Source organism: Sinocyclocheilus anshuiensis, unplaced genomic scaffold, assembly GCF_001515605.1.
Source record: "Sinocyclocheilus anshuiensis isolate Anshui unplaced genomic scaffold, SAMN03320099.WGS_v1.1 scaffold763, whole genome shotgun sequence".
NCBI lineage: Eukaryota > Metazoa > Chordata > Actinopteri > Cypriniformes > Cyprinidae > Sinocyclocheilus > Sinocyclocheilus anshuiensis.
The window spans coordinates 327,833-352,987 of NW_015548255.1; the positions used below are offsets into that span (position 1 = coordinate 327,833).

General features: G+C 35.5%; 4 protein-coding genes across 5 annotated transcripts; 2 read left to right on the forward strand and 2 right to left on the reverse strand.

Annotated features, from left to right (window-relative positions):
* The first annotated feature begins 6,150 nt into the window (after positions 1-6,150).
* LOC107655428 (protein atonal homolog 7-like) lies at positions 6,151-6,575 on the forward strand. The gene has a single exon (XM_016442910.1). It carries the CDS (start codon positions 6,151-6,153, stop codon positions 6,559-6,561), a length of 411 nt encoding a protein of 136 aa, XP_016298396.1. The 3' UTR covers positions 6,562-6,575.
* A 2,540-nt stretch (positions 6,576-9,115) lies between these two features.
* LOC107655425 (polycystic kidney disease 2-like 1 protein) lies at positions 9,116-16,253 on the forward strand. 2 transcript variants are annotated; one of them, XM_016442908.1, is made up of 15 exons: positions 9,116-9,413; positions 9,816-9,929; positions 10,557-10,684; positions 11,686-11,939; positions 12,032-12,256; positions 12,592-12,820; positions 12,950-13,120; positions 13,213-13,394; positions 13,545-13,665; positions 13,758-13,856; positions 13,967-14,088; positions 14,186-14,303; positions 14,631-14,725; positions 15,133-15,271; positions 15,428-16,253. In XM_016442908.1, the coding sequence occupies exons 1-15, from the start codon at positions 9,125-9,127 to the stop codon at positions 15,596-15,598; spliced, it is 2,457 nt and encodes an 818-aa protein (XP_016298394.1). In that variant the 5' UTR covers positions 9,116-9,124; the 3' UTR covers positions 15,599-16,253. The 2 variants fall into 2 exon arrangements, with proteins under 2 accessions (XP_016298394.1, XP_016298395.1); XM_016442909.1 differs by lacking the exons at positions 9,116-9,413; positions 9,816-9,929 and adding an exon at positions 10,361-10,420.
* A 241-nt stretch (positions 16,254-16,494) lies between these two features.
* LOC107655435 (nucleolysin TIAR-like) lies at positions 16,495-24,815 on the reverse strand. Its single transcript, XM_016442923.1, has 12 exons — positions 24,631-24,815; positions 23,583-23,679; positions 23,152-23,301; positions 22,986-23,040; positions 22,801-22,888; positions 20,072-20,147; positions 19,655-19,763; positions 19,467-19,562; positions 19,091-19,175; positions 18,223-18,346; positions 17,935-18,074; positions 16,495-17,836 (listed from the first exon to the last, which is right to left on the reverse strand). The coding sequence occupies exons 1-12, from the start codon at positions 24,657-24,659 to the stop codon at positions 17,722-17,724; spliced, it is 1,164 nt and encodes a 387-aa protein (XP_016298409.1). The 5' UTR covers positions 24,660-24,815; the 3' UTR covers positions 16,495-17,721.
* Positions 20,186-21,469, reverse strand: LOC107655436 (nucleolysin TIAR-like). Its single transcript, XM_016442924.1, has 4 exons — positions 21,455-21,469; positions 20,939-21,014; positions 20,508-20,616; positions 20,186-20,416 (listed from the first exon to the last, which is right to left on the reverse strand). Coding segments are annotated over exons 1-4 (276 nt in total). The 5' UTR covers positions 21,457-21,469; the 3' UTR covers positions 20,186-20,327.
* Positions 24,816-25,155: the final 340 nt, after the last annotated feature.

Genomic DNA, 25,155 nt, shown 5'->3' on the forward strand with positions numbered 1-25,155 from the left:
ATATATATACACACACACAATTGTTCAAAAGTGTGGGGTCAGTAGGATTTTTTTTAAGAAATCAATACTTTTATTTAGCAAGGATGCATATTAAATTGAACAAAAGTGGCATTTAATGCAATTATGTTACAAAAGATTTATGTTGCAAATAAATACTGTTCTTTTCAACTTCCTATTCATCAAATAATCCAGAAAAAATGTATTGCTGTTTCCACAAAAATAATCAGCACAACTTAGATAATAATGGAAAATTAAGCAAATAATCATATTAGACTGATTTCTGAAGGATCGTGTGGCACTGAAGACTGCAGTAATGGCTGCTGAAAATTCAGCTTTGCCATCACAGGAATAAATTACTTTTTTAAATGTATGAAAATAGAAAACTCTTTTTTATGAATTGTAATAATATTTCACATTATGACTGTTTTTACTGCATTTTTGATTATACGACTAACACTTTGGTGAGCCTAAGCAATTTCTTTCAAAAACATTTTAAAAAATTGTTTATATATGACAGTCGGTCGTATTCAGAGGGAACATTACTGAAGATACCTTTCTAACCCAAGAAATGGCATGTTGATGTTATCTAATGTAGTCAGGTTGTTTCAGCATTTTACTGTGTACATTTCCCTTTAAATCCTATCCTTCCTCGAACAGTCTTCATGACTCAGTGCAAAGCAACAAATAGGAACTCATGACTTGTGTGATAACTGAATTATCTTGTTTGAATTGCTCAGAATTTCATATTTGTTGTGACCATTCCTAGTCCACAAGTCTACAAAACACAGTGATGGAAGTCTTGTTATTCTAAAAGCTATGCTGGTGAGTTTGCATAATCTTTGTGACCCAGTATTGCTAGAAGCAGCTGAGGAACACAGGGACAGTTTCTCTGAGTGTGACAAGCACCCTTTTTAAAAGGGGAGAATAATATTTCTGAGCTGTACAGACGTACTTGCTAACATATGGTGTGTATCTGCTGCAACATGTTACTTGAGGATGTCTGACACATTGGCAGGCTAAATGTTGCCTATGAAAGTGGCCGGTAAAGTGATAATATACACAAGACTAACTTCACAACTATGTCAAGATATTAGCATTTTATATGCATAATCACTGGCTTTGCTTTATGGACTGTCATCACACGTTAGCATGTAATTACAATGCTATGATTTACACTAGCTAACCACATGTAGTGACTCACACAGCTATAAAAAACAAAAAAGGTTCACTTTCCGGTGCTCAAACGGAACACTTCTGTGAGTTCCTCTGACTGCCTGTGAATAGTCAAAATAGAACCTTCTCATCTCTGCTTAAATAGCCTACACATGAGGGAATTTTTATCTCATCAAGGAAGAAATGGAGTATTTCACTAAATGATTAAATTAGATCTTGTTTATGTAGTAAAATGAATTAAAGCAAATGAAAACAAATGACCTTTAGTAACAGATGGTGTACTTGGGTGTCTTTTGGGCGTGCGTTGCTGTCTCTGTTTTCATTGTGCTTATGGCGTTTTTACAATTAAACGCAGCGAAAATGCATTCACAAAAGCGTAAATTGAGCACCACCTGGAGGTCAGAATCATGTCTGACAATATTCGGTCACCGCGCCTTCATCAAGTTTCTAAATCATTAAAAAAAAAAAAGCATGGACAAAAATCAGACACAACATAAAGTATTTGTTTGTTTTTCTTTTCATGAGAAACCAATCTTCTGAACAAAAAAATAAATGAGAATATAAAAAAACTTTCAAAATAACCACAAAACGATTAGCCTATCTACATGTCACTCACGATATAATTACAAACATTTAGCATGAAAACTGTTACTGCCCTGATAGCACACGTACATCACTGAGACGTCTTTCTGACCTGCAAGGCGTATTTTTTAGAGTGTTTGCTCATCTGCAATACGTCTGTATAAAACGTTTCCTATCGGATGTCAAATTGACATTTTGAAAATGTCTTTAAGATGTTTATGATTTAGAATGTATGTAAAACTGACATATTAAAGACGTCTATCAGATGTTTGTACACAGCAGATGCTTTCCACTTTCCAGATGAAGCGAACTTTAACAGACATCTTGCAGACGTACGTGTGCTATACTCCAAAAAGTTATTGTTTCTGCAATTAAACTGGTCAATTTGTATTTATCAATGTCATCCAAAATTAACAAAACAAAACAAAGCAGCCTCGTTTGCGGTTTGAAGAAGATCCTAATGTTTTATGTAGTAACTTTGCAGTGTTTTATATGGACGGCAGATGGCGATATTTATCATAAAGTAATATAAACAAAGACTGTAGCATAACGGGAATAAGAAGAACTGTCGCGTATCCACCTTTTAGGTAAGACCTAATCGACTATTTCCATTGAATATGTATTTAGTCTTCATAAAGTGAATTTGTTGTATGTGTCTTAACATGGGTTGAATTAAAATTAGTGTTTTGAGCTAAATGAGATGCAGTAATCTCAAACTTCTCTCAGCTGGACTGCTGCATCCCAGTTTTTATAAAACAGCTAAACTTTCTGGGATTGTGTAAATAGTGGGAAGTATTAAATCAGATGACAATTTAAAAGAAGGAATGAATTATGTAAGAATATCTGTTGTGTTTTATCTGACAGCAGAGACATGGGGGGGCCATGATGCTGGGAGCCACCAGTTTACAGGGATTGCCAAATATTTGAATTCATACACCTTTACAGGAAGAAGGAATGTGAGTACTTATTAATTAGTGCATTGCAGTTTATCGATACAGCTGTATGTTGTATAACATTATCCCCCATATAGCCTAACTCTTCTCTGGAAATTGCTTTATTTTAAAACCAACAAGTTTCTTTATACAGATCTGTAAACTACTGTATATGTAGTGGTGGTTATTTTGTATATCACTGCAAGTAGCTTAGCATAGTTAAGTTAAAATATAATATTTGGTTCCAGTGTGTTCTGGCCACTTATGCTGGCATTGCTGTCATTTTTCTGTATTTAAAACTAAAACCGAAGAAAAAGAAGGCAGTTGCTACAAAGTGATGATGCCATTTTTTTGTGAGTAGCCACATGCAATAAAACACACACACACACACACACACACACACACACACACACACACACATAATTTTAAATTATATATACATATACATACACATTTTTGTAACCAAGCACCAAGCTTGCTTTTATGATTATTTATGATAATAATTATGAATTATTAGTTAAATGTGCGCATTTTGTTTAATAACAAAAGTGACGTAAAACTTATTTTTTGTTTGTTTCTCTCCAGGTTCATTGCTGTTATTATTATGCAGTGCATATCTTTAATTGCTAAATATCTAACAAATATTTGATATCTGAAGCAACAACAACTAGACCTATAAGTCTGTAAAACAGTTATGATTGAACAGTGCTGCTAAAGCAAGTTTTTTTTTTTTTTGCATTTTATGAAATCTGAAAACATTTTGTTTCCCATCTTGAGCTCCAACAGCATGCTGCTGAGAATGTGCAATTTACATGTACTAAGCTTATTTAAAACTGTTAATATGCACATTGCATCAAATGCAATTCCTTTCAAAATAAATATACAATACTTGTAGAAAAAATAAAACAACATTTTACATAATGAATATAAATGTATTATTTTGTCTAAATGACTAGCTACAATAAGATGTTGCTTCATTGACCAGTTAAGATTAAACATAGCCAGAAGAGAAAAAAGGTTAAAATAGGCATGAAATTACGAGCACCTTGCTTGACCTAATTACAGTGACTAGCCTCATCTCACCAGATGCCCTATTTTGAAGGTGTTGGTGGGATGGGGGGTTAAATTCTCATCTTTTATGAGAGTCAGTGTTTACACAATATGCCTCACTTTTCTGAATTACCTCATTGGTCAATATGATTGATGCACATTGATATTGATTATTCTCTGTTTTAGCCTATGGTTTGGCTGCCAGGGTGACATGTTAAGTAGGAGTTTAATAATTGCAACAGATGTGTTTGGAGGATTACACATTCGATTTTTAAGAACATTTTCTCCTCTGGAATCAATGGTAACTGCTTCACGCTTTAAATGAAAATCAGATTTACTAAATCCTGGCTTAAGCTGTTAAACTGATAATAGACCTTCTCACTTTCTCCTCTTCAAGACTGAGTAAATCTTTAATCTGCTCAATACTGTCTCAAAGTTACAGGACTAGCTTGTAACATATGGCCTTTTTGCATAGGGCAGCCTCTGACTCCAGACAAGCCCATCATGTGAATGAGTGAAAAACAAGGCTGTTCTACATGTCTGGACCAAGCCCTTTAAACAACACAAGCAGCAGCTGGCCAGCCATGCCAATCTGCAATCAATGAAATCAACCAGTGGATTGGTCTTATATGCCCAATTGAACAGCAAAATTACTTGTCCAATGCAAAATGACCTGACAGCATGAGCTTATACGGTTTGAACCACAGTCAGCTGGGACATGAATTATGTACAAGATCTTTTGTACAAATGCTTGTCGCAAAACTGATGTACTGATATATGTATCTAGAGCACATATTTTGCCTAGAACTCTATGCATGTAGGAAAATATTTAAAAGAGAAATACTATATTTTTTTAAATAAAACCATTATACCTAATATATGTAATTAATATTATGTGTTATAATTAATGTTATATTGAGGATTTTATATACTTAATTATTTATACTGGATAAAGGTACAAAATAATACTTTTTTTAATTAATATCTAAAAAATGTTTTTAATATATCTTAAATATAATTAAGAAGAAAATCTTCTCACTGAACCATTAAAGGTAGCAAAGGTAATGTTTATTGTTCAACAGGCTTTTGGGTGAAACTGTGACTGAATCTAGCCCTGTTTTATTTGATTCACATTGAACAGATTGAAATAGACAGCTTGTTGAAGACTTCTGTCTGTCTCAGTCCCATTGAGACACTTAAATCAATTATTTATTGTCCTAGAAATGTTTTTCATATGATGCTGTCATCAGTTTATTTCAGTTGTTTATAATACGGTCTACTAAACATAGAAACGTAATTTTTACAATTTTATATATAAATGTTAATATATATTATAATAAATTGTATTATATGAATTTAAATATTCAATTTGTTTTAATGTATTTTTATTATAATTTAATATTAAAGGAAATAATATGTTTGCAAAATATAATATTGTGAATTTGCTAAATGCATAAATGTAAATTTAATATGACCATAAATGTTAGTATTTAATACATCTGAAATACATTATAAATTTATAGTATAACACTATACTAATATCTATCTATCTATCTATCTATCCATCCATCCATCCATCCATCCATCCATCCATCCATCCATCCATCCATCCATCCATCCATCCATCCATCCATCCATCCATCCATCCATCCATCCATCCATCCATCCATCCATCCATCCATCCATCCATCCATCCATCCATCCATCCATCCATCCATCCATCCATCTATATATCTATCTATCACTATTTAATACAGCCAACATACAGTACATTATACATTTATAGGGAAAAATATGACATTATTAATTCATATTAATGATTATATTAAAAGTCTACATAGCACATACAGATAAATGTACATTTTGAGAGCTAGAATCTGATTCCATACAGGCAATTACTTGCATACAATGTTCTTGCCTAAGCGATGCAAAGATGTCATGTTTGCTTAAAGATGCATGCACTTTTAATTAGGTAATGGTCCTTGTCATCCACCCCTGGTTGGTGCAGTGGCCCTGGCCAGATGGTAAGTTATCTATGTTTGTAACGCATGGTTTCAGTGATAGACCAACCAAAGTTAATTAGAATGTCATTCAAGTTTGAGTTAATGGGGGTTGGGCTGGGGAGCTAGTTTGAGTGCACTAGTCCTGCTGTTGGATATGTGTGTTTCATTAATAATAATGGATGTTTGGCTGGAGCAATAAGGGTGGGGCTCCACCTGCTGCCACCTGTTAATACTCTATATAAGCATCAGTCATCCTTATGGCAGAGCAGAAGCCTCAAGGACTGCACCACTATCTGGATTTACTTCACTACACGGACAACAAAAGAAACATTACGTCTGAGGAAATTGTCCACCTCAGGATCCGTTCACAAGACCACCGTTGGCCTTTGAGGATCTCTGGCCCAGGAGTCATGAAGCCCTGCAGGCCGAGCTGTGCGGATTCAGGGTCGGAGTCGGACTCCAGAGACTCAGGGAAGTTTGAGAGTGCCATGCGGCGAAGGATGGCAGCCAACGCTCGAGAAAGGAAGAGGATGCAGGGCCTGAACACCGCATTCGACCGCCTCCGCAAAGTGGTTCCTCAGTGGGGTCAGGACCAGAAGCTCTCCAAATATGAGACGCTGCAGATGGCCCTGAGCTACATTATGGCCCTCAACCGAATCCTGACTGATGCCAGCAGACACGCAACTCCTCAGAAAGACTGGCTGAATCTACAGTTTGACGGCCTACAGCCAGAGACCTATTCTTGCTTTATGCGCTATAACTCCCCTGTGGAAAATGACTGTATGCACTCCTCCTTCTCCTATCACTACGAAAGCCTCTAAGCTCTCACTGAATGATAAGCAATGGTGCGTTCACTATATCTTTCTTAGCATAGATACAGGAGTCAGTAAATATGTTCGTATTACTATGTAATATTTTATGTTTTTGGTTCTGGAAATCAAGTGATTAGCTTTAATAGAGTCTGACTCATGGAGTAGAGTTTTCTGTGCAGTTGTAGAAAATCTTTTATCAGACGTGTCGTAAATATGACTCAATAAAGTCACAGTTGTCAGTGAATCTTTAAGTGAGATATTTGAATTTTTCATTGCTTTGTATCAAATCTTTGTGTATAGTGTGTGCTCAGCTAAGCCAAATCTGAAAAACATACAAAAAATACACCAATCTTATTTTGCCAAAATGGCATCCTAAATTGCTGTTCAGTTGTTGTTGTTGTTGTTGTCGTTTTCAATTGTTTTTTGGTACTGAATTCAATTAGTAAGAAAGAATATGGAAGGCTAACAATAATAATAAAAATCTATCTTATAACTATACAGTGTTTTGTACAGTAGTTTAAGTGTTTTAAACTGTAGTTTATCCTGTGATTAAACAGGATTTAAAAAATGTTGAAAAAAAATGTTTATAGTGCATTTAATCTACAAAATGAACACTGAAATCAAAGATTTTTGTGTCAGTTTAATTTTACTTAATTTTAAACATTTTTCATTTATTTAAAAAAAATTATATAATCATTTCATTCATTCTTTTTAAAAATCATTAAAGATTTTATTTTAAAATAATCCTACTGTAAAATGTAAAAATAAAAACGTTTGAAGGGTAATATGGAGAGAAAAGTGTTACTGTAAGATTACTGTACTGTAACACTTATATAGGCTATTATACTTATATATATATCCTATACCCTAAAAAGAAAAAAAACTTACATCTGTAGACATCCAGAAATGAAGTTTTATTTGCTGCATACTTTTAATGACATGCACACATTTTCATCCATTTTGAAGCAGATTTGCAATAAAAAAAATTTTTTAAAGGTCCAAATCTCTCTGGTGCGCACACCGGACAGATAAACACATTTCAGTGAAGGCCTCTGTGTCCTCAGATAAGACAGCACACCAAACTAATGACTCTGCTGTCAGTTTAGTGAAGGTAGCCTATAAATAATGTTTAAAGGACTGAATGACGTCACGGTTGAATTGTGTGTCCCATGCGTTGTTTACAAAGCAACTTTTAAAGAAGATTTCCTCAAATTTAATTTAAATTTAAATAACCAATTATTCAAACCATTTTATTTTGGTTTGGCTCATTATAAACCAACAAAAGGTCCAAAAGACAATGAAAAGACAAAAGACAATGAAAACGTATATTTTCACAGAGTGGCTCAAACTTGACTAGGGCAGTCCTCATAGCCACTCCTAATTTAGAGAGGAGATTAAACTCTTTGCTGTCCAATGACTGTGTATAACTTGTCTTTTCAGTGCTAATGAGGCGTGAACGGCCAGTGCTCGGCCGAAAGCGTGTACATGAATCTAGATAGACCCTTCTTAATCCGTTTAGCTTCAGCTGTCATTATGACCAATCATCATGTCATGATCACTATGAACTGAACTCAGTCAAAGACACTTCCTTGCATTTTGTTTCTAATATAGGGCGCTTAAGGTCAAGACATTGTCAATTTTATTTTCAACAAAAATCCTTCATCGTGCAATCATATTAAATCTCTCAAATATTAACATTTGAATGAGAAACAAGCCCATTGTGCTTAAATAGGCTACAGGTCTCATGTTTGCGCAACACTTATAAACTCCCGAGGTGCCACAGGGGGGTGCTAGGGGATCTCGGAAAATATTAGTCTAAGTCTGGAAGAAAAAAAATATATATAATAAAAGCTAATAATTTAATTCTGGTAATAATTTAATTAACATTTCTGTGCATCTATATTATGAATGATCTCTGTTTCAGCATGTCTATAACTATGTGACGCAAATTCACATGAGCTTTATTGTCAATAACGCTGTTCTAGAATCTCTAGCTTGTGTCTCAGTTTCCTTAAAGGGGTCATATGATGCGATTTCAATTTTTCCTTTCTCTTTGGAGTGTTACAAGCTCTTGGTGCATAAAGAAGATCTGTAAAGTTGCAAAGACTAAAGTCTCAAATCCAAAGAGATATTCTTTATAAAAGTTAAGAGTCAGCCACTCCTACCTAAAACGGCTCATTCTAACAGGCCCCCACATATCTACCTCAGGATGTGGGAAGATTTGCATAACGCCGCCCAAATGTTCACGCAAAGAAAGAAGGCGTAACTTTTATTCTCGCTGTAGTATTGTTGCTGCCGCCATGTCGTGAAGATGCTGTGTGTTTCGTTGTGAACGCGAAACTACTTTGTTTGGTCTTCCAAAAGAGGACGATATCCGCTTCTCTTTTTAGCAGCATCATATGACCCTTTTAATGGCAGGATTGTGTTTTTAATGGATCTGTGAACAAAAGACAAGCCCCTCCTTCCACAGAACCACTGCTCTGCTCTATTTTAGAGTATTCAACAAGAAAGGTATAAATACAGGTAGAGACTATCCTCAGCCAAATCCCTGTTAAATCCAGCTCTCACCACAATGCAAGACCTCAATAACCGGGCGGAGAATCAGCAGGGCAGCACAGTGGCGTGCGAGATGGAAAACTTGGGGAAAGGAGTTTGGGTGAATCAGGCCTACAGTGGCTCTCCTGCACCTATCAGACACCCCATCAGCACCGTCTACAACCCTCAGCCCATGTTCCACAGCTCTTTGGAGAACATGAACCAAATGAATCTGCCTAACCCCTATTTGGCTGAGGATAAAGTGCGAACCAACCCCACAGAGGAGAAGAATGGATGCTGCTCCTTTCTCTTGAGAGCTGTCAAAGGTAAGAAGAACCATGCTTTTTCTGTTTTTCCATGCGATGTTTCTAGATTTACTTTAACGTTAAAACTTTAAACGTGTTTATGATTTATTTTATTAAAATAATAATACTTTAAATAATATTGTATTATTATTATTATTGTTATTATTATTATTATTATTATTATTTTATATTACAATATTACTATATTACATTTTCAATATTATTACTTTTTTCCCAACACAAATTACAAGTGTCTGAGTGTTCCTAATACTGCATCAATCATTTTACAAGTGAAATATTTTTGTAAGTTGTAATATTTAAAAATGTCTAATGATAATTAAATGATAAATACATTTCTATATTATGATTTAAAGTTAATAACAAATAAATATAAGTAAACAAGTGTTTGTTTTGGTTTGGTAGGACTGTGGGGAACAGCTCTAAGAAAGAACACAAAGGAGAATCCTGAGCTCAATGTCAAAGCAAATCTCAAAGAACTGCTCATCTACATTGTTTTTCTAGTGGATTTGTGCCTGCGTAAGTATTAGTTTGATTGTATGATATATTTAGACCTTCTCTCCCTGTCTGAATGATGTGTTTGCATCAATGGTTACCAGTTGCACAAACACCTGTTTGGAGTATCAAACCACTAAATGGATTAATTGATCATGGATAAATATATTACCGTGAATATTAAGGTCAGAATCTAAAATTGCTATAGTGTCATTAGCTTGCTCTTCTGTCTTTTTGATTGTACTGAATGTAATCCCATGGTTTTCCTTTATATTGTGCTCCATTATGATCCAGAGATGTGTATCAGCCTAAGTGCTTGTTCTAAAATGTCCCCTGCTCTCCTGTATTAAAACACTGCATTGTTCAGGGAAAAATTAGGCCTGAAAGGAACACAAGCGGGAGCCTGCTGATAAGAGCTCAGGTCAGGCAATTGCGGCTTTGTCTGTGCTGGAGTCACATTGTTCCTGGGGGCTATTTGTGTGCTCAAACAAATAACCCTTTGCAGCTTTCATGACGTGAGCACTGCTAATGCATCAAACTTGAATGAATTGATGTCCTTTATCTGTGCGATTGGGGAATGGTGTAGCACGTCTGTGCAAAGTTCAATAAGTGATGTGATTGTTTACTGATTGTAATCCTGTTCTCATGCAGTGACCTATGGCATGACCAGCAGCGCCACCTACTATTACACGAAAGCTATGACCGATCTCTTTGTGAACTTACCGGGTGACAGTAGAATCAGCTTTTCCTCCATTGGCACCACGAATGATGTTTGGACAGTGAGTTTAACTGCTTCTCTTACTCAGATGTGAAATTTAAAGTATATTGATCTATTTATCAAAGTATTAAATAATTTTAACAATAAATTGTTGCTTTTCCTGGTAATTTTTAAAGTACAATTTCAACACAAATTCCACATTTTGGATATTGCTAATATTGTTTTTGATAGTTTTATGTAATTATGTAATATATCACATATACAGTGGGTACGTCAAGTATTCAGACCCCCTTCAATTTTTCACTCTTTGTTATATTGCAGCCATTTGCTAAAATCATTTGTTAATTTTTTTTCCTCATTAATGTACACACAGCACCCCATATTGACAGAAAAACACAGAATCGTTGACATTTTTGCAGATTTATTAAAAAAGAAATATATATATATATATATATATATATATATACACACTCAAAAATATACTTTAATGAATGAATTAATATCAAATATATACTTATTTTAAGTATCAAATAAATTTAATAATAAATCTTTGTTTTTGCCTGGACATATAAAATAAACGTTAATTGAAAACAAACAAACAAACAAACAAATATATATATATATATTTGTTTGTTTGTTTGTTTTCAATTAACGTTTATAATAACTACTAAAAATGTCAAAACCGCACAAATATGAAAAATATGAAAATAAAAACTTTTTCAAAATATTGATAACAACTATGGTAATAAAGCTTTTAGCTTAAAATAATATGCTAAAACAAATGTTACGTTTTTGGTGTTGTTAATATTCTTTATATAATAATATAATATATAATAGTACATATAATATGAAGAATTTTTTATGTAATCCATGTAATGTTTCTATTAGTATTTTAATGTTTTAGATTTGTTGTTTTATATTGTTTTCATAATATTAATGTAGCTTTAAGTATGTTTAATTAGTATTAAAAAACATCATCATAAATGTTTTTCTATTCATGGGACAGATCCAATACAGTAGCACAGTCCCTCTGACTGTCATTTTTGTCTCTAATCTTTGCAGTACATGGAGGGTCCATTACTTGACAGCCTGTACTGGACAAAGTGGTATAATGATGAACCTCTTCCGAATGGAAATCAATCCTTCATTTACTACGAGAACATGTTGTTAGGAGTCCCTCGCATTCGACAGCTCAAAGTCAAGAACAACTCCTGCAAGGTGCACAGAGACTTCCAGCAGGAGATTATGGAGTGTTTTGATGTGTACAGCAACAAGAAGGAGGATGACAGCAAGTTTGGACTGATCAACGGAACAGCGTGAGTGACATTTATGATTAGCAACAGTCATATTTCTCTCTTCAGGGGCTGAAATGTATTTATTTGTTAAATATAATCTCATTATTCTTCAGCTGGCAGTACCATTCAGAAAAGGAGATCAAAGGGTCGAATCACTGGGGGTTACTGACCACATACAGCGGAGCAGGATATTATCAAGACCTGGCAAAGACCAGAGAAGAGAGCGCTGCTATCCTGACGGACCTCAAAGACAAACTGTGGCTTGATCGTGGAACTCGGGTTCTTTTCATTGACTTCACTGCATACAATGCCAACATCAATCTCTTCTGCGTTATAAGGTACTTGACCTACATCAACATCATATAAGCATTCATTTACATTCTTTGCTCTTGTTCTGCATGTCCAAAATTCTATATTTGCTCTGGTTTGCTAGGTTAATCAATAATATTAATAATAATAATAAAATGTATACATCTGTCCTTTTCAATGTACAAGGCAGACCAAAGATACTCTACTTCTGATTACCTAGGATTATTGAATTTATATATTTATTATCATTTCAATAAATATTAAATATATAAAATCAAATATAGAAATGATATAAAATAGTAATATTAAAGCACTCAGATTTAATTTGTTATTTTATTCTTGCATATATTTTTTCTTCCTTCAGATTAGTGGTTGAATTTCCAGCTACTGGTGGAGCAATTCCATCCTACCAGATCCGTACTGTAAAGCTGATTCGTTACGTCACCACGTGGGATTTCTTCATCATCGGCTGCGAGATCGTGTTCTGTGTCTTCATACTCTATTACATTGTGGAGGAGATTCTGGAATTCCGAATCCACAAACTGTCCCATTTCAACAGCATCTGGAACATACTAGATATAGTAGTGATTCTGGTAGGAGGAAAACTGATCATATCATTATCAAATATTCTGGCCACAATAATAAACAAATCATCATATGATTTGGTAAACATTATTTGACAAGAGCAGACTCCAACCGTAACTGTGTGCTTTTTTTAACAGCTTGCTTTGGTGGCAATAGTCTTCAGTGCATTTCGGACCATCAAAGTTGATGAGATACTTGGAAACCTTCTAGAAAAGCCTGACATCTATGCTGATTTTGAGTTTCTTGCATTTTGGCAAACCCAGTACAACAACATGAATGCAATCAATTTGTTTTTTGCTTGGATTAAGGTAATTTCTTTCTTTCTTTTTTTTAATATACTGTAAAATATATTTTATTAAAGTGACCCATTTTGATATTATGATGGCTTCAATCTTTGCAGATCTTCAAGTACATCAGTTTCAATAAGACGATGACCCAGCTTACATCCACACTGGCTCGCTGTGCATTAGATATCTTTGGATTCGCCATTATGTTCTTCATTGTGTTCTTTGCATATGCTCAGCTGGGTTATCTGCTCTTTGGAATGGAAGTTGAAACATTCAGCACATTTAACAAGTGCATGTAAGGGATTTTCTTTTTAATTGAATCATATAAAACTGATTTATATGATTTTTTTGTGTTTATGAGTCAGGAGCATTAAGAAAATGAATGTTAATGACATATATATATAATTAACATGTTAATGTTAATCTGTAAATTTCCTCTCTGCAGTTTCACACAGTTTCGAATCATCCTTGGAGATTTCGATTACGATGCCATTGACAGGGCAAACAGAGTACTTGGACCAATATACTTTTTCTCCTATGTGTTCTTTGTCTTCTTTGTGTTACTGGTACGTTCTTCAGGTGCATGTGACTAAATAATTGTTTGTTCTAAATCATAAGTGTCTGCTTATCAATTAACCTGATGAACTGAATTTAACAGAACATGTTTCTGGCCATCATCAATGACACATACTCTGAGGTGAAGTCAGAACTCGCTTCTCAGAAAGATGAGTTCCAGATTGCAGATCTCATCAAACAGGTGAGTCATCCCAGCGCATACAGTAGACACATCTAAAAATATATTAAATGTTTGGAAAGCTGTGTGATTTGGTTGTTTACATGCATGTGGAAATGATGCTTTATTTTCAGAGTTATGAAAAGACCTTCATGAAACTGAAACTGAAAAAGGAAAAGATCTCTGATGTTCAGAAAGCCCTGGATTCAGGTTCAAGTGAGCTACAGTTTAAAGATTTCAGGGATGCACTGAAAGAGTAAGTCTCAGGTGAAACACTAACACATTCATGTATAGCACCAACAGTAGTGATGCGGAAGAAATCATGTATTCTGGTTGTGTGTCCCACATTTCAGAATGGGTCATGCTGACCATGAGATCTCAGCCGCTTTCTCCAGATTTGACCAAGATGGGAACCAGACTTTGGACAAGCAGGAGCAGGAGAGAATGAAACAAGAGCTGGAGGAAAAAAGGGTGTGTTTGGTTTATATTTCACATGGGCTGGTTTGGCAAGTTAATGTTTCTTCATGGTGACATTAATCTAATATGGAGATTTTGAATATTTATTTTTACATTTACATTTAATCATTTAGCAGACACTTTTATCCAAGGCGACTTACAAATGAGGGCAATATAAGCAATCAAAACAACAAAAGAGCAACAATATATAAGTGTTGTGACAAGTCCTGGTTAGTCTAACGCAGTACACATAGAAGTGCCTTTAGCCTTTTCTTGAAGCTGGCTAAAGACTCAGCTGCTTTTTTATTTTTCTTAATTTCTTTTTCATTCATCTTCTCTTAGGACGCACTCAATGAAGAGCTCCATAATCTTGAAAACAGTGTTGAATCAGCAGAGGACCACAGAGAGAAGACAGTTCCTCCGGAGGTCTTTCAGAGGTTTGTTTCTCAGCCTCTCTGTGTCAGTAGCAAAACCTGCATGATGTGTTCAGTGTTTAGAATTATTTATATACTATTATAGTATTTATTATTTTGATTTAACTTTTATTTTGACATTTTCAGTGATCATTTTTACTTTTAGTTCAAGTTTTACTAATTTCATGTCCCTTTATCAGTTTTATATTTTTTTCTGTTTCTGTTTAGCTTTATTTTTAATTTAGCAACATTTCCAAGTTCCAAGTTTTATTCATGTATATTTGATTTCCGCTTAGTTTTAGTTTAAGTTAACAGTAACAACACTGCTCCTGTTTCATTTGCATGGCTTTAGATGTAGATACATTTCAGGCTGATGCTGTAGTGGTTTTCTGACTTGATTGCTTATGGTTATTTTTGCCTTTCCATTCCAGGCTGGTTCACAAAGTTGCTCAGCTCGAAAATGCTGTGATCACTATATTGTCCAAACTGGATGTTATCATGGTGAAAATGAGACTTCAGGCATTCAACACAGACAACAAAGACACGGATAGGCAGACGACTAGAGATGATGTGAGTTTTTAGATCTATAGAAGTCATGACATACCTTCAATGATTTTAGATATGCAATTTTTTAATTTACAAATAAAAATTGTTAGAGTAATAAATACATGAATCTTGCATATATTATGGAAAATATATACATGCCATTCTGCTGCATTGTGACAGGAATCAAGACCAGCTTCAGGAAGGAATATTCAGGTAAACCTGGAAAGAGTCTTGGCTCAGGGACCAGCATCCTGGTCATTAGCTGGTCCGATGGGGAATATGAGGAATCGTTTGTATTCAGACGTCGGATGGCCAGTCGTCACTGAGAACAGTAGTTCTGCACGTCACTGATTCATCAAAACCTGAGTTTAAAACTGACTAATAATAGGCTTCATCTAAGCCTGGTCTGTGGATAAACAGACGCAGAATGTGACAGTAGAGAGGAAGGTATTACTAACTGTAGAATAGATGTAGTACTGTTACCAGCAGCACAGAAATGTATCCGTTCTCCATACTGACTGTTTAACATGTGCAGTTACTGTGGCATATGACTGACAGTCTGATTATCTTCCACTTTAAAGCTTGATTAATGTTGAGCAGTGTAACTGATGTATTGTGGTGTGTAAAATACATTCCCTCTAGTTTCTGGGAGTTTAAACTCTATCAGGCTAATGACAACTATTCTTCAGATCTTCCTTCCTATTGAAGCATTCATTTCATGACTACTATTAGTTCTTATGAAAGAAATTCTCCTGTAACCTCATGGCTAACAGATTCTTTCCAATCATATAGTATGGAAACTTCACCGAGAGCTAAATTTAGTGAGAACAGTCATGGTTACATTTGACATATTATGAAAAGTCATCAGTGCAATGTGTATTACAGTCTTTGGAAAGTTAATATATACTTTGAGATGTTTTCCTTAAACTCTTTCTTTACTTTGATATGAACCTCTTGTAAATGTATTTTATAGTGTGAAGCATATCAGTGTATAAACAAACTACTATAGTATATACATTAACCTTGGAACAATATTGCTTGTATATTTAAAAAGATGTATAGATTTATGAAAAAGATGATTAATCATTTATGATTAAAAGATGTAATGCAGATTTATATTTATGTAATATTTATCTCTTTCTTTCCTAATTGACATTAATTATATGCAAATAAATTACTGAAACTGCAAAACAAATGGTTATATGTTGAAAGCAGACCATAATTCTGTTTAGAAAAAAAAGGAAATGTTTCTTACCCAATGGTTCATTTATTGAGACCCATTTAGACTAAAAAGAAAACTTGAAATGCTAAGATGTATTCCAAACATTTCTGCCTTTTACATTCAATGCTTTGAGCAACCTCAATATTATGGTTTGAAACATGCAATTCCTTAACATCCCCAGGAGAAAAAAAAAAAAAAAAAATCCAGACCTTTTCTCTGGCTACTCAAAAATGGCACGCATATTTGTTAAAATAGCAAAGGGACAAATTTACAGTAGGCTCTAAAATAAATCATACAGCTCACTACGAGGGTCTCAGTGTTCAACTGAAATATGTGTGTGACTGAGCAAAAATTAAGGCTTGCTTGTAAATGTCAGTCACACATGTAACGTTTGACTGACATACGCTGCATTAGTCCTGCAAAAGTCTGTCAAGTAGAGTGCATGCTTTGAAACCCTTACTCCAGGCCAAGATATCAAAAGATATTTACAGGTATGGCCATTATGACCCTTTCTCCATAGTGAACGGGAGAGATTTAACTGTCTGTAAATTGGAGTAAAAAGATGCATTATACACACACAGTATCAAAGAGCTCTAGAATCGCAGGAGAACGGGGAGCTAATGTGGATTAAATGTATACCACTGCACATAGAAATTCATTTACACGTCAACATTTACAAGACACAGGTCCAATGAACCCCCAAAAAGTGCCTTTACTTACATTTGTTTGCCAAGTCAGAATGCAGAATGAATTTTTTTTTGTTGCTGTTTGTTGTGTTTTTGTACAAAATTCAAAGTTCATTCTGTAATGAATAAGCAAACGCATGATCCGCTATTTAGGAAGAGAAAAAAAACAAACAAAAAGAAAATACTTTGTTCAAAAAAAAAACATTTACACCACAGGCTTTCTGCAATGTACCTGTGAAGTTCCTGAAGCTAGGTTTTAAGGGAAAATCAGCAGTTTTCCTCAAGATATGCAGTAAAAAAGTGTGGGGGGCAAGAGATACAATACAACTCCTCCTATTCCACTAAAACAGGAACAAATCTTGTGAATGAATTGAGATTTCCATTGAAGGCGCTCATCTCAATTGCCGCTTTAATCTAAATTTGAATCTTTACAATAAAGTGATTCCTGCTTCAGATCCAAAGCTTGTAGGGAAAAAGATGTGCACTTATTAGTCTTTAGCAACGCTCCCTGTGAGAGAAGGATCTAAAGAAGTGAGAGGCGTGTGTAATGAAGAACCAAGGTCAGATCACTGTGTCTGGTACCCAGCCATGCCAAAGTTAGCCTGGTTCATCACTGGGCCAGGCTGAGCCTGAGAGGGTTGCGTCCCAAAACCTCCCACCCAGGCCGGGGACTGTGATTGTCTAGAACAACGAAAAGTGGACGTAAACATTTTCAAGTTCCTGCATAGGTAAAACATAATACAGAACACACATAAAATATGTAAAAAAAAAAAACGTACTCCACACCAAATCCTTGCTGATTCCATGCTTGCCCGTACATTCCATAGGATGGCACCTGCCAGCCATCTGTCATGTACTGACCGTATTGTTGAGGATTACCATACATTTGATTCCAGTGTCCCCACTGACCATACTCCATCTGTGATTGCAAAATCAAGAACTTGAGCTTTTTACTTTGTGTGTCTAGGTAAAAACATATGCTGGCCTGATTCAAACAATGTCAGTATGGGAAGAATTTAATACCACATTAAAATTAGATTATGATAAAGCAAATTCACAGGAATTACCGGCTGAACGTTTTTGGCCATGTCAGGTGACTCTTTGCCCCAGTAGCACTTCACAACATGACCTTCGATGGTGGTACCATTCACTGAGACGATGGCATGAGCAGCACTTTCATGAGAGGAGAACCTGAGAGAAAATGATGCTGCTGTATGTAATGATGTCTTTGTCACCATTTGGCTAATTAAATCTTGACGCTCCCTTTAAAAATAACAAATTTATAATGCATAATAGAAATAATATAGAAACTAGAAACATTTCTTATAATTAGGGCTGCAACTAACGATTATTTTAATAATCGATTAATCTGTCGATTATTTTTTTTTTCGATTAATCGATGAATCGGATAAAAAAAACAAAAAAGCAAGAAAAACATTCATTTCCAACCCTTTATTCAAAAACAGAACTAAAACCTTTAGAAAGTGCACAAAATGTCCTTACTGTAACTACTGATCAATTTAATGTGTCTTTGCTCTTTAAAAAAATAAAAACAAATAAATAACTCACTGACCACAAACGAGGTGTTTTTTTTAAAGATATGTAACAAGACTAAGCGGATGACATTCTTTTTTACATCATTTTATGCTTCCCCCCCCCGTTGGGAAAACAGTGAAATATTAGGCTGACATTTGGCCTTTTTGACATTGGCATTTTGCATTCTCCATTAAATTACTACTATTATTAAGTACAAATGATATCAGCCATTAAGTACAAGTCATCCACTCTGCTCTCTAGATATCAGCCCTTACTGGTTAACCACGACAAGCAACCATTCACTTCTTGAAATATAATCACACATGCTTCTACAATATTTTACATTATACACAGACTGTGGACAAACGGTCTAAAAACAGAGGAATAGTTGAATGATACCTGATAAAAGAATAACCCTTCTCTGGAAAAACCCTGATCTCCATTATCTGTCCGAAAGGAGAAAACGTCTGTCGCATAAGGTGTTCTGTTTGAAGAGAACAGTGTGAGTCACATGACAAAGCACTAAGAGCGAGCATGCATTAGGGGTGTGCGATATTGACAAAAAAATGATATCTCGATATTTTATGGGATTTTATCGATAACGATAATTAGACGATAGCGCTTTTGAATGGTTTTTGCAAAATACTCGATAATGTCAAATCGCACATCGTTAAAACAACAATTACGATATTATCGCAGACGATATATATCGCACACCCCTAGCATGCAGACTAATACTCAGAATGGGAGAGTAAAAGAGCAAGTGCAGACGTACCTGTGAGACCTGACTGAATGCCACCGCAGTACACCGTGCAGTTCTGAGGACTCGACTGGTTCACCACCTCATCAAATCTCAGCTGCTTGGAGCCGTCTGGAAGTTCCCCCAATTCAGTCACGTTAATTCAGCTCAACTCTAAAGACAGCAAACTAACAAAAGATAGAGTGGATCAAAATCTGGCTTACTGTCTTGCACACTCTTGGGGGCTGGAGGTTTCCGAGTTGCCCAGTTAGTCCGGATTTGCCGTCCACCAAGCCACTGACCCCCCATGTGTACTATGGCATTCTCAGCATCCTAGAAAAGAAGAAACAGACTTAAACAAACGTAAATTTAAAGCGAAACAAAACTATAATCTCTCAGCAACACTTCTAGTCATTTTTTAGTTCATCTGTGTAATTAGGAACTACCCACATAAATGTCCTAGATTGCTTATAATTACTTTTACTAAACTGACTTAATATCTTGCACTCAAACAGAAAACCACTCTAACAGTCTGACTCATTCCAGTAGGTTGAATATCTGTAATACTACAGCTAAAATATGAATTGTAGTAAACAGAAATAGAATAACCTTCATTCTGTGTTCCTGTACTGGAGCCTTACCAGTTTGTTATAGAAGGACACAAATCCATACCCCTTTGACTTCCCTGTTGTCATATCCTTCACCACTCGTGCATCCCTGCAAGAAAAACGTAACATTGGAAAAGTCAGTCCACTGACGACTTGCTAGAGGATCTCAAAAAGAAAGGAACCACACACACACACACAGTACTGTACTGAGAGACACTGTTATGATATCCCAAGTTACTCTAACAAATCTACACTAACAACTTCTGCATACTCTCTTGATTACTGATACTTAAAAATGAATGCCACCGCAGTACACTGTGCAGTTCTGAGGACTCGACTGGTTCACCACCTCATCAAATCTCAGCTGCTTGGAGCTGTCTGAAATTTTACCAATTCAGTCACGGTAATTCAGCTCAACTCTAAAGGTGGTAAACAAATAAAAGACAGAGTGGATCAAAATCTGGCTTACTGTCTTGCACACTCTTGGGGGCTGGAGGTTTGCGAGTTGCCCAGTTAGTCCGGATTTGCCGTCCACCAAGCCACTGACCCCCCATGTGTACTATGGCATTCTCAGCATCCTAGAAAAGAAGAAACGACAGATTTAACAAACAAACAAACAAATGTAAACTTAAAGCAAAACAAAAATATAATCTCACAGCAACACTTCTAGTCTTTCATTAGTTACTCTGTATAATTAGGAACTACCCACATAAATGTCCTAGTTTGCTTTTAATTACTACTACTAAACTGACTAAAATCTTACACTCAAACAGAAAACAACTCTTAACAGTATGACTCATTCCAGTAGGCTGAATATCTGTAATACTACAGCTATAATATGAAATGTAGTAAACAGAAATAGAATAACCTTCACTCTGTGTTCCTGTACTGGAGCCTTACCAGTTTGTTATAGAAGGACACAAATCCATACCCCTTTGATTTCCCTGTTGTCATATCCTTCACCACTCGTGCATCCCTGCAAGAAAAACGTAACGACGGAAAAGTCAGTCCGCTGATGGCTTGCTAGAGGATCTCAAAAAGAAAGGAACCACACACACACTGTACTGTACTGAGAGACACTGTCATAATATCCTAAGTTGCTCTAAAAAAATCTTTACACTAACAACTTTTGCATAATATTCTCTTGATTACTGGTACTTTAAAAAATATATATTAAATAAAAAACAAGTACAAAGTCATGCAACCTACACTACTGCATGTATATTTAAAAGCTCCTGCAAAGATTTAAACTTTTCCTGTGACAACATAATGATCCAATCTTCATCTTAATCACTAGTACTTAATCTCTCATATCATCAATGTCATTACCATGCATTCCTAATTTGAACAGTTGTCTCTAATTCTACTCAAGAGTACATAGAAATATCAAAAGAGAAAAGGAATTAAACGGCATACATGGCCTGTTAACAGATTTCTTTATTTTTCCTGGTCAATTCTTTACCACCAATGTGGAGTTTGGGAAGCTGCAAATTTCGAGAAATTAACATTTTCAGAATTTTAGAAGATTCAAACTATCAACACAACTAGGAAAACCATCATAAAACAATTTTTACAAGCAAATATTAATGAATTATCTGAGGTTTGTTAGAAGTCTACACTACGTCATCGTCAATAGAAAAATACTGCAGTATACAAATATGAAAAGCAAAGAGTAAATAGAAAAAAATCTACATCTGAGTTCCCAGAGTGCACAGTTCCTTGCTGTTAGCCTTCAAGCTCCTGTCCAATCCTATGAGCATTTCTGTAAAATAACCAGAGCTCTATTAACTGACACTCAGAGCTAAAGGAGACACTGAAAAGTTTGCACAGTAGCAGTGTATCATGTTTTTTGTGTTGACAACGAAAAATTTTACTTTTTAGGTAAATCAAAACTACTTACCAATTTTGGAAAAGCAATGGAGATTAGTGATGAAAAATTTTAAGGTGCACTTTACAACAGATCGATCCGGGGACACAATATTGACTATACTGCCCTGTGCTTGCTGATAATACCCATTATGGGACTATTAAAATCAATGTAATTAAATATTACATTTAAACCAAAATGAAGGTCTCTGAAACACTATGACATCCTGTTCTCAACTGCTGACAAACAACTGTGCAGGTTTAAAGAGACATGTAAGTGTTTTATATAGGGCTGCACGATTAATCGCATGCGATATTTAACGCGCATCTTATCAGTAAAGCCGGTTCTGTAATCAGCGGTAAATCGCCACAGTGAACAACGGCTCTGTGTAGTTAATGCTGCTCAATGTGAAAGAACACAGGTGATGGAGATTTACCACTGAGTACAGAACCGGCTTTCTGACAAGATGCGCGTTAATATCGAATGCGATTAATCATGCAGCCCTAGTTTTATATAAAGCTTTCATTACTTTTTTTGAATAGCTTTTCATTACACTTCATAAATGTGACAAAATGTGCCAGCTAATCCCAGCACAAATTACAAATGTAAAGTAAATGTTTATCTTTGCATCAATTTCTTACCAATATATGTAAATGTTAAGAACCACCAACAACAAAAACAATGTATTTTCAAAGCAAATAAATAAGTAAACTTTGAAACTGTTTCCAAGATTTTAGGAAAACAGGGATTAAAAAAAAAAAAAAAAATAAATAAAAAATAAAAAAATTACATACAGAGATCATCTGGCTCAAAGTAACCAAACACCACCAACTTGACATTATTCAGACAAAAGAAAAAAACATTCCACAAAAGGGTGTGACTTCTGGGAACTTACGAGATTTTCCCAAACGGTGCAAATGCAGCTCTGATGTCATCGGTTGTGATCTCAGGGCTCAAATCTCCCACAAAAACATGAAAGTGATCTGCAGAAGGATGCCATTTAACACAGGTAACTACATTTAAGTAAATCTAACTTAAAAAAAAAATCAACCACTATTGACATAATACAAAAGAACTTACTGGATGTGTCTTTCTTCTGACTGCTAGGAGTGGTGGCCCAATTTACCTTGACTTCCTGTTAATAAAACACACTTCTTGAAGGCTTTATCATTGGTAACATCATAATCAGGGTGCAATGTTTCACAATAAACATCAAACCACCCTAATCTTGTTATACTTTATGTACCTTTCCCAAAATCTTCCTTCCGTTCATGGCGGCCAAAGCAGCTGCGGCGTCTCTGTGTTCAAAGAACTCCACAAAGCAATATGGATCATTGCTAGTATGCTGCAAAACAGAAAATCCAGTAGAGTTCACCGTCCTGCTGCTATCGGATTGCTGAGAAGAAAAGCGAGGAAAATATATTATTGCAAAGTCATGGGTATTGTGTGGAAGATTGTTTAATATTTTCTGTCGTCATTTTGCCATTTTGGTGTCATTTTAAGAAAATGTAAGAAATTACGATTTGTCTGTTCTATGATAGTTTTAAAAGCAAATGTATTCCAAATATTAATGCCAATGTAGAGTTTGATAGGCATTTCCACACAAACCCATTTACACTGGAAAAATTAACATTTCAGGGAACATTTGGTAAAGTGTAATTTGTGATGGATGTTTACCTCTGTTATCATTTTACAACTTTTACATGGTCCAATCTGAGTAAATAACTGAAGGATCAAGTTCTCCGTTACATCTCTTGAAAGATTCCCCACGTAGCTGAAAATGCAGATAAAACATATTAAAAAGACATAAACAGTAATTACAGATTACGGATTACTTAACACAATAAGATTATTTTGCATTTGAATAAGGTCATCTACTCTAGGCGTTTTCCAAAAAAGAAAAAGAAAAGTGTATCTATATATATGAGCCAGGCATAGATCTGACAGCCCCTTTATGCCCAAATGACCTCAGGACGGGAACACACATTACCCACCACAAATCATCTACTCTAGGCGTTTTCCAAAAAAGAAAAAGGTGTATCTATATATATATGAGCCAGGCATAGATCTGACAGCCCCTTTATGCCCAAATGACCTCAGGACGGGAACACACATTACCCACCACAACACTAAACTAATGAAACTATGTGCGACAGTTAAACAGAGTTAATTCACGAGAGAGTTTTATCCTACGTTGTAGAACCAAACACAAAATTCATACTTCTAGAAAAGAACAGCAGGCCTGAGATTAGATAACAGGCCTTTACTAAAACAGAAGACAATGACATGCTCGTTCAAACACATGAATACTGAATATGATAGTTTACTGATGCACATAATAAACCCATATACCATAACTTCTGATATACAATTCAAATTTAGCTATGTTCATTATATTTGCCTTGCATTTAATTGTTTTGATGAATAGCTGATTTGACTAATTAGCCGCTAGCTTAGCTTAAGCATGCTACGGCTACATGTTTCCCCACAATCACCGGAAAAAGATGAAACTTTTCTTTCTTTCTGCTGTACGTAAGGCCAACGATAGTGTCTGGCCGAAACTCTGCCTATTATAAGCAGTGATTACTAACAGCATACGATGTCAAAAACGTTGGTAGGACGTAGTTTTTGGAGCCAAGTTAGCTGTTAGAAGTGTGTCAGTAGTGCTATAGATTGAGCCGTTATTCACTGAGCACTGACAGGGTTTGTGTTTTCAGCTACTTACAGGGTTTTTGGGAGGCTCTCGTCTTCCATTCTTGGATGCCGGAAGGAGTGCTAACAAAACTTGTCTTCAGTATCTCAGATGTGGTTTATTTTTAGGATGAACAATACTGGACTGGTGTTATTTTCAATCTTGAGTAGAAAATGGCGGAACCCGGCTAATCAGGAAGACAGTCACTGCGCATGCGCAGAAACAGCCGGTTCTGGAGGGCGATGGGTCTGATGTTTTTATACAGTCTATGGTCTGACAGGAAAGGGGAGTTTGACGGTGCTTGTGTAAATGCAGGTGTGAATATATCATGTATCACAGGTATATTACTTGATAATGTGAAGTTGCAGGTTATGTATTTGTGTGCTTTTATTCAGCCTAATCTTTTAGGGCTTTTTATTTGTTTTCAGTGACCACCCAAACTCGGTCCTGGAGGGCCAGTGTCCTGCAGAGTTTAGCTCCAACCCTAATCAAACACACCTGAACCAGCTAATCAAGCTCTTATAGGCATACTAGAAACTTCCATTCAGGTGTGTTGAG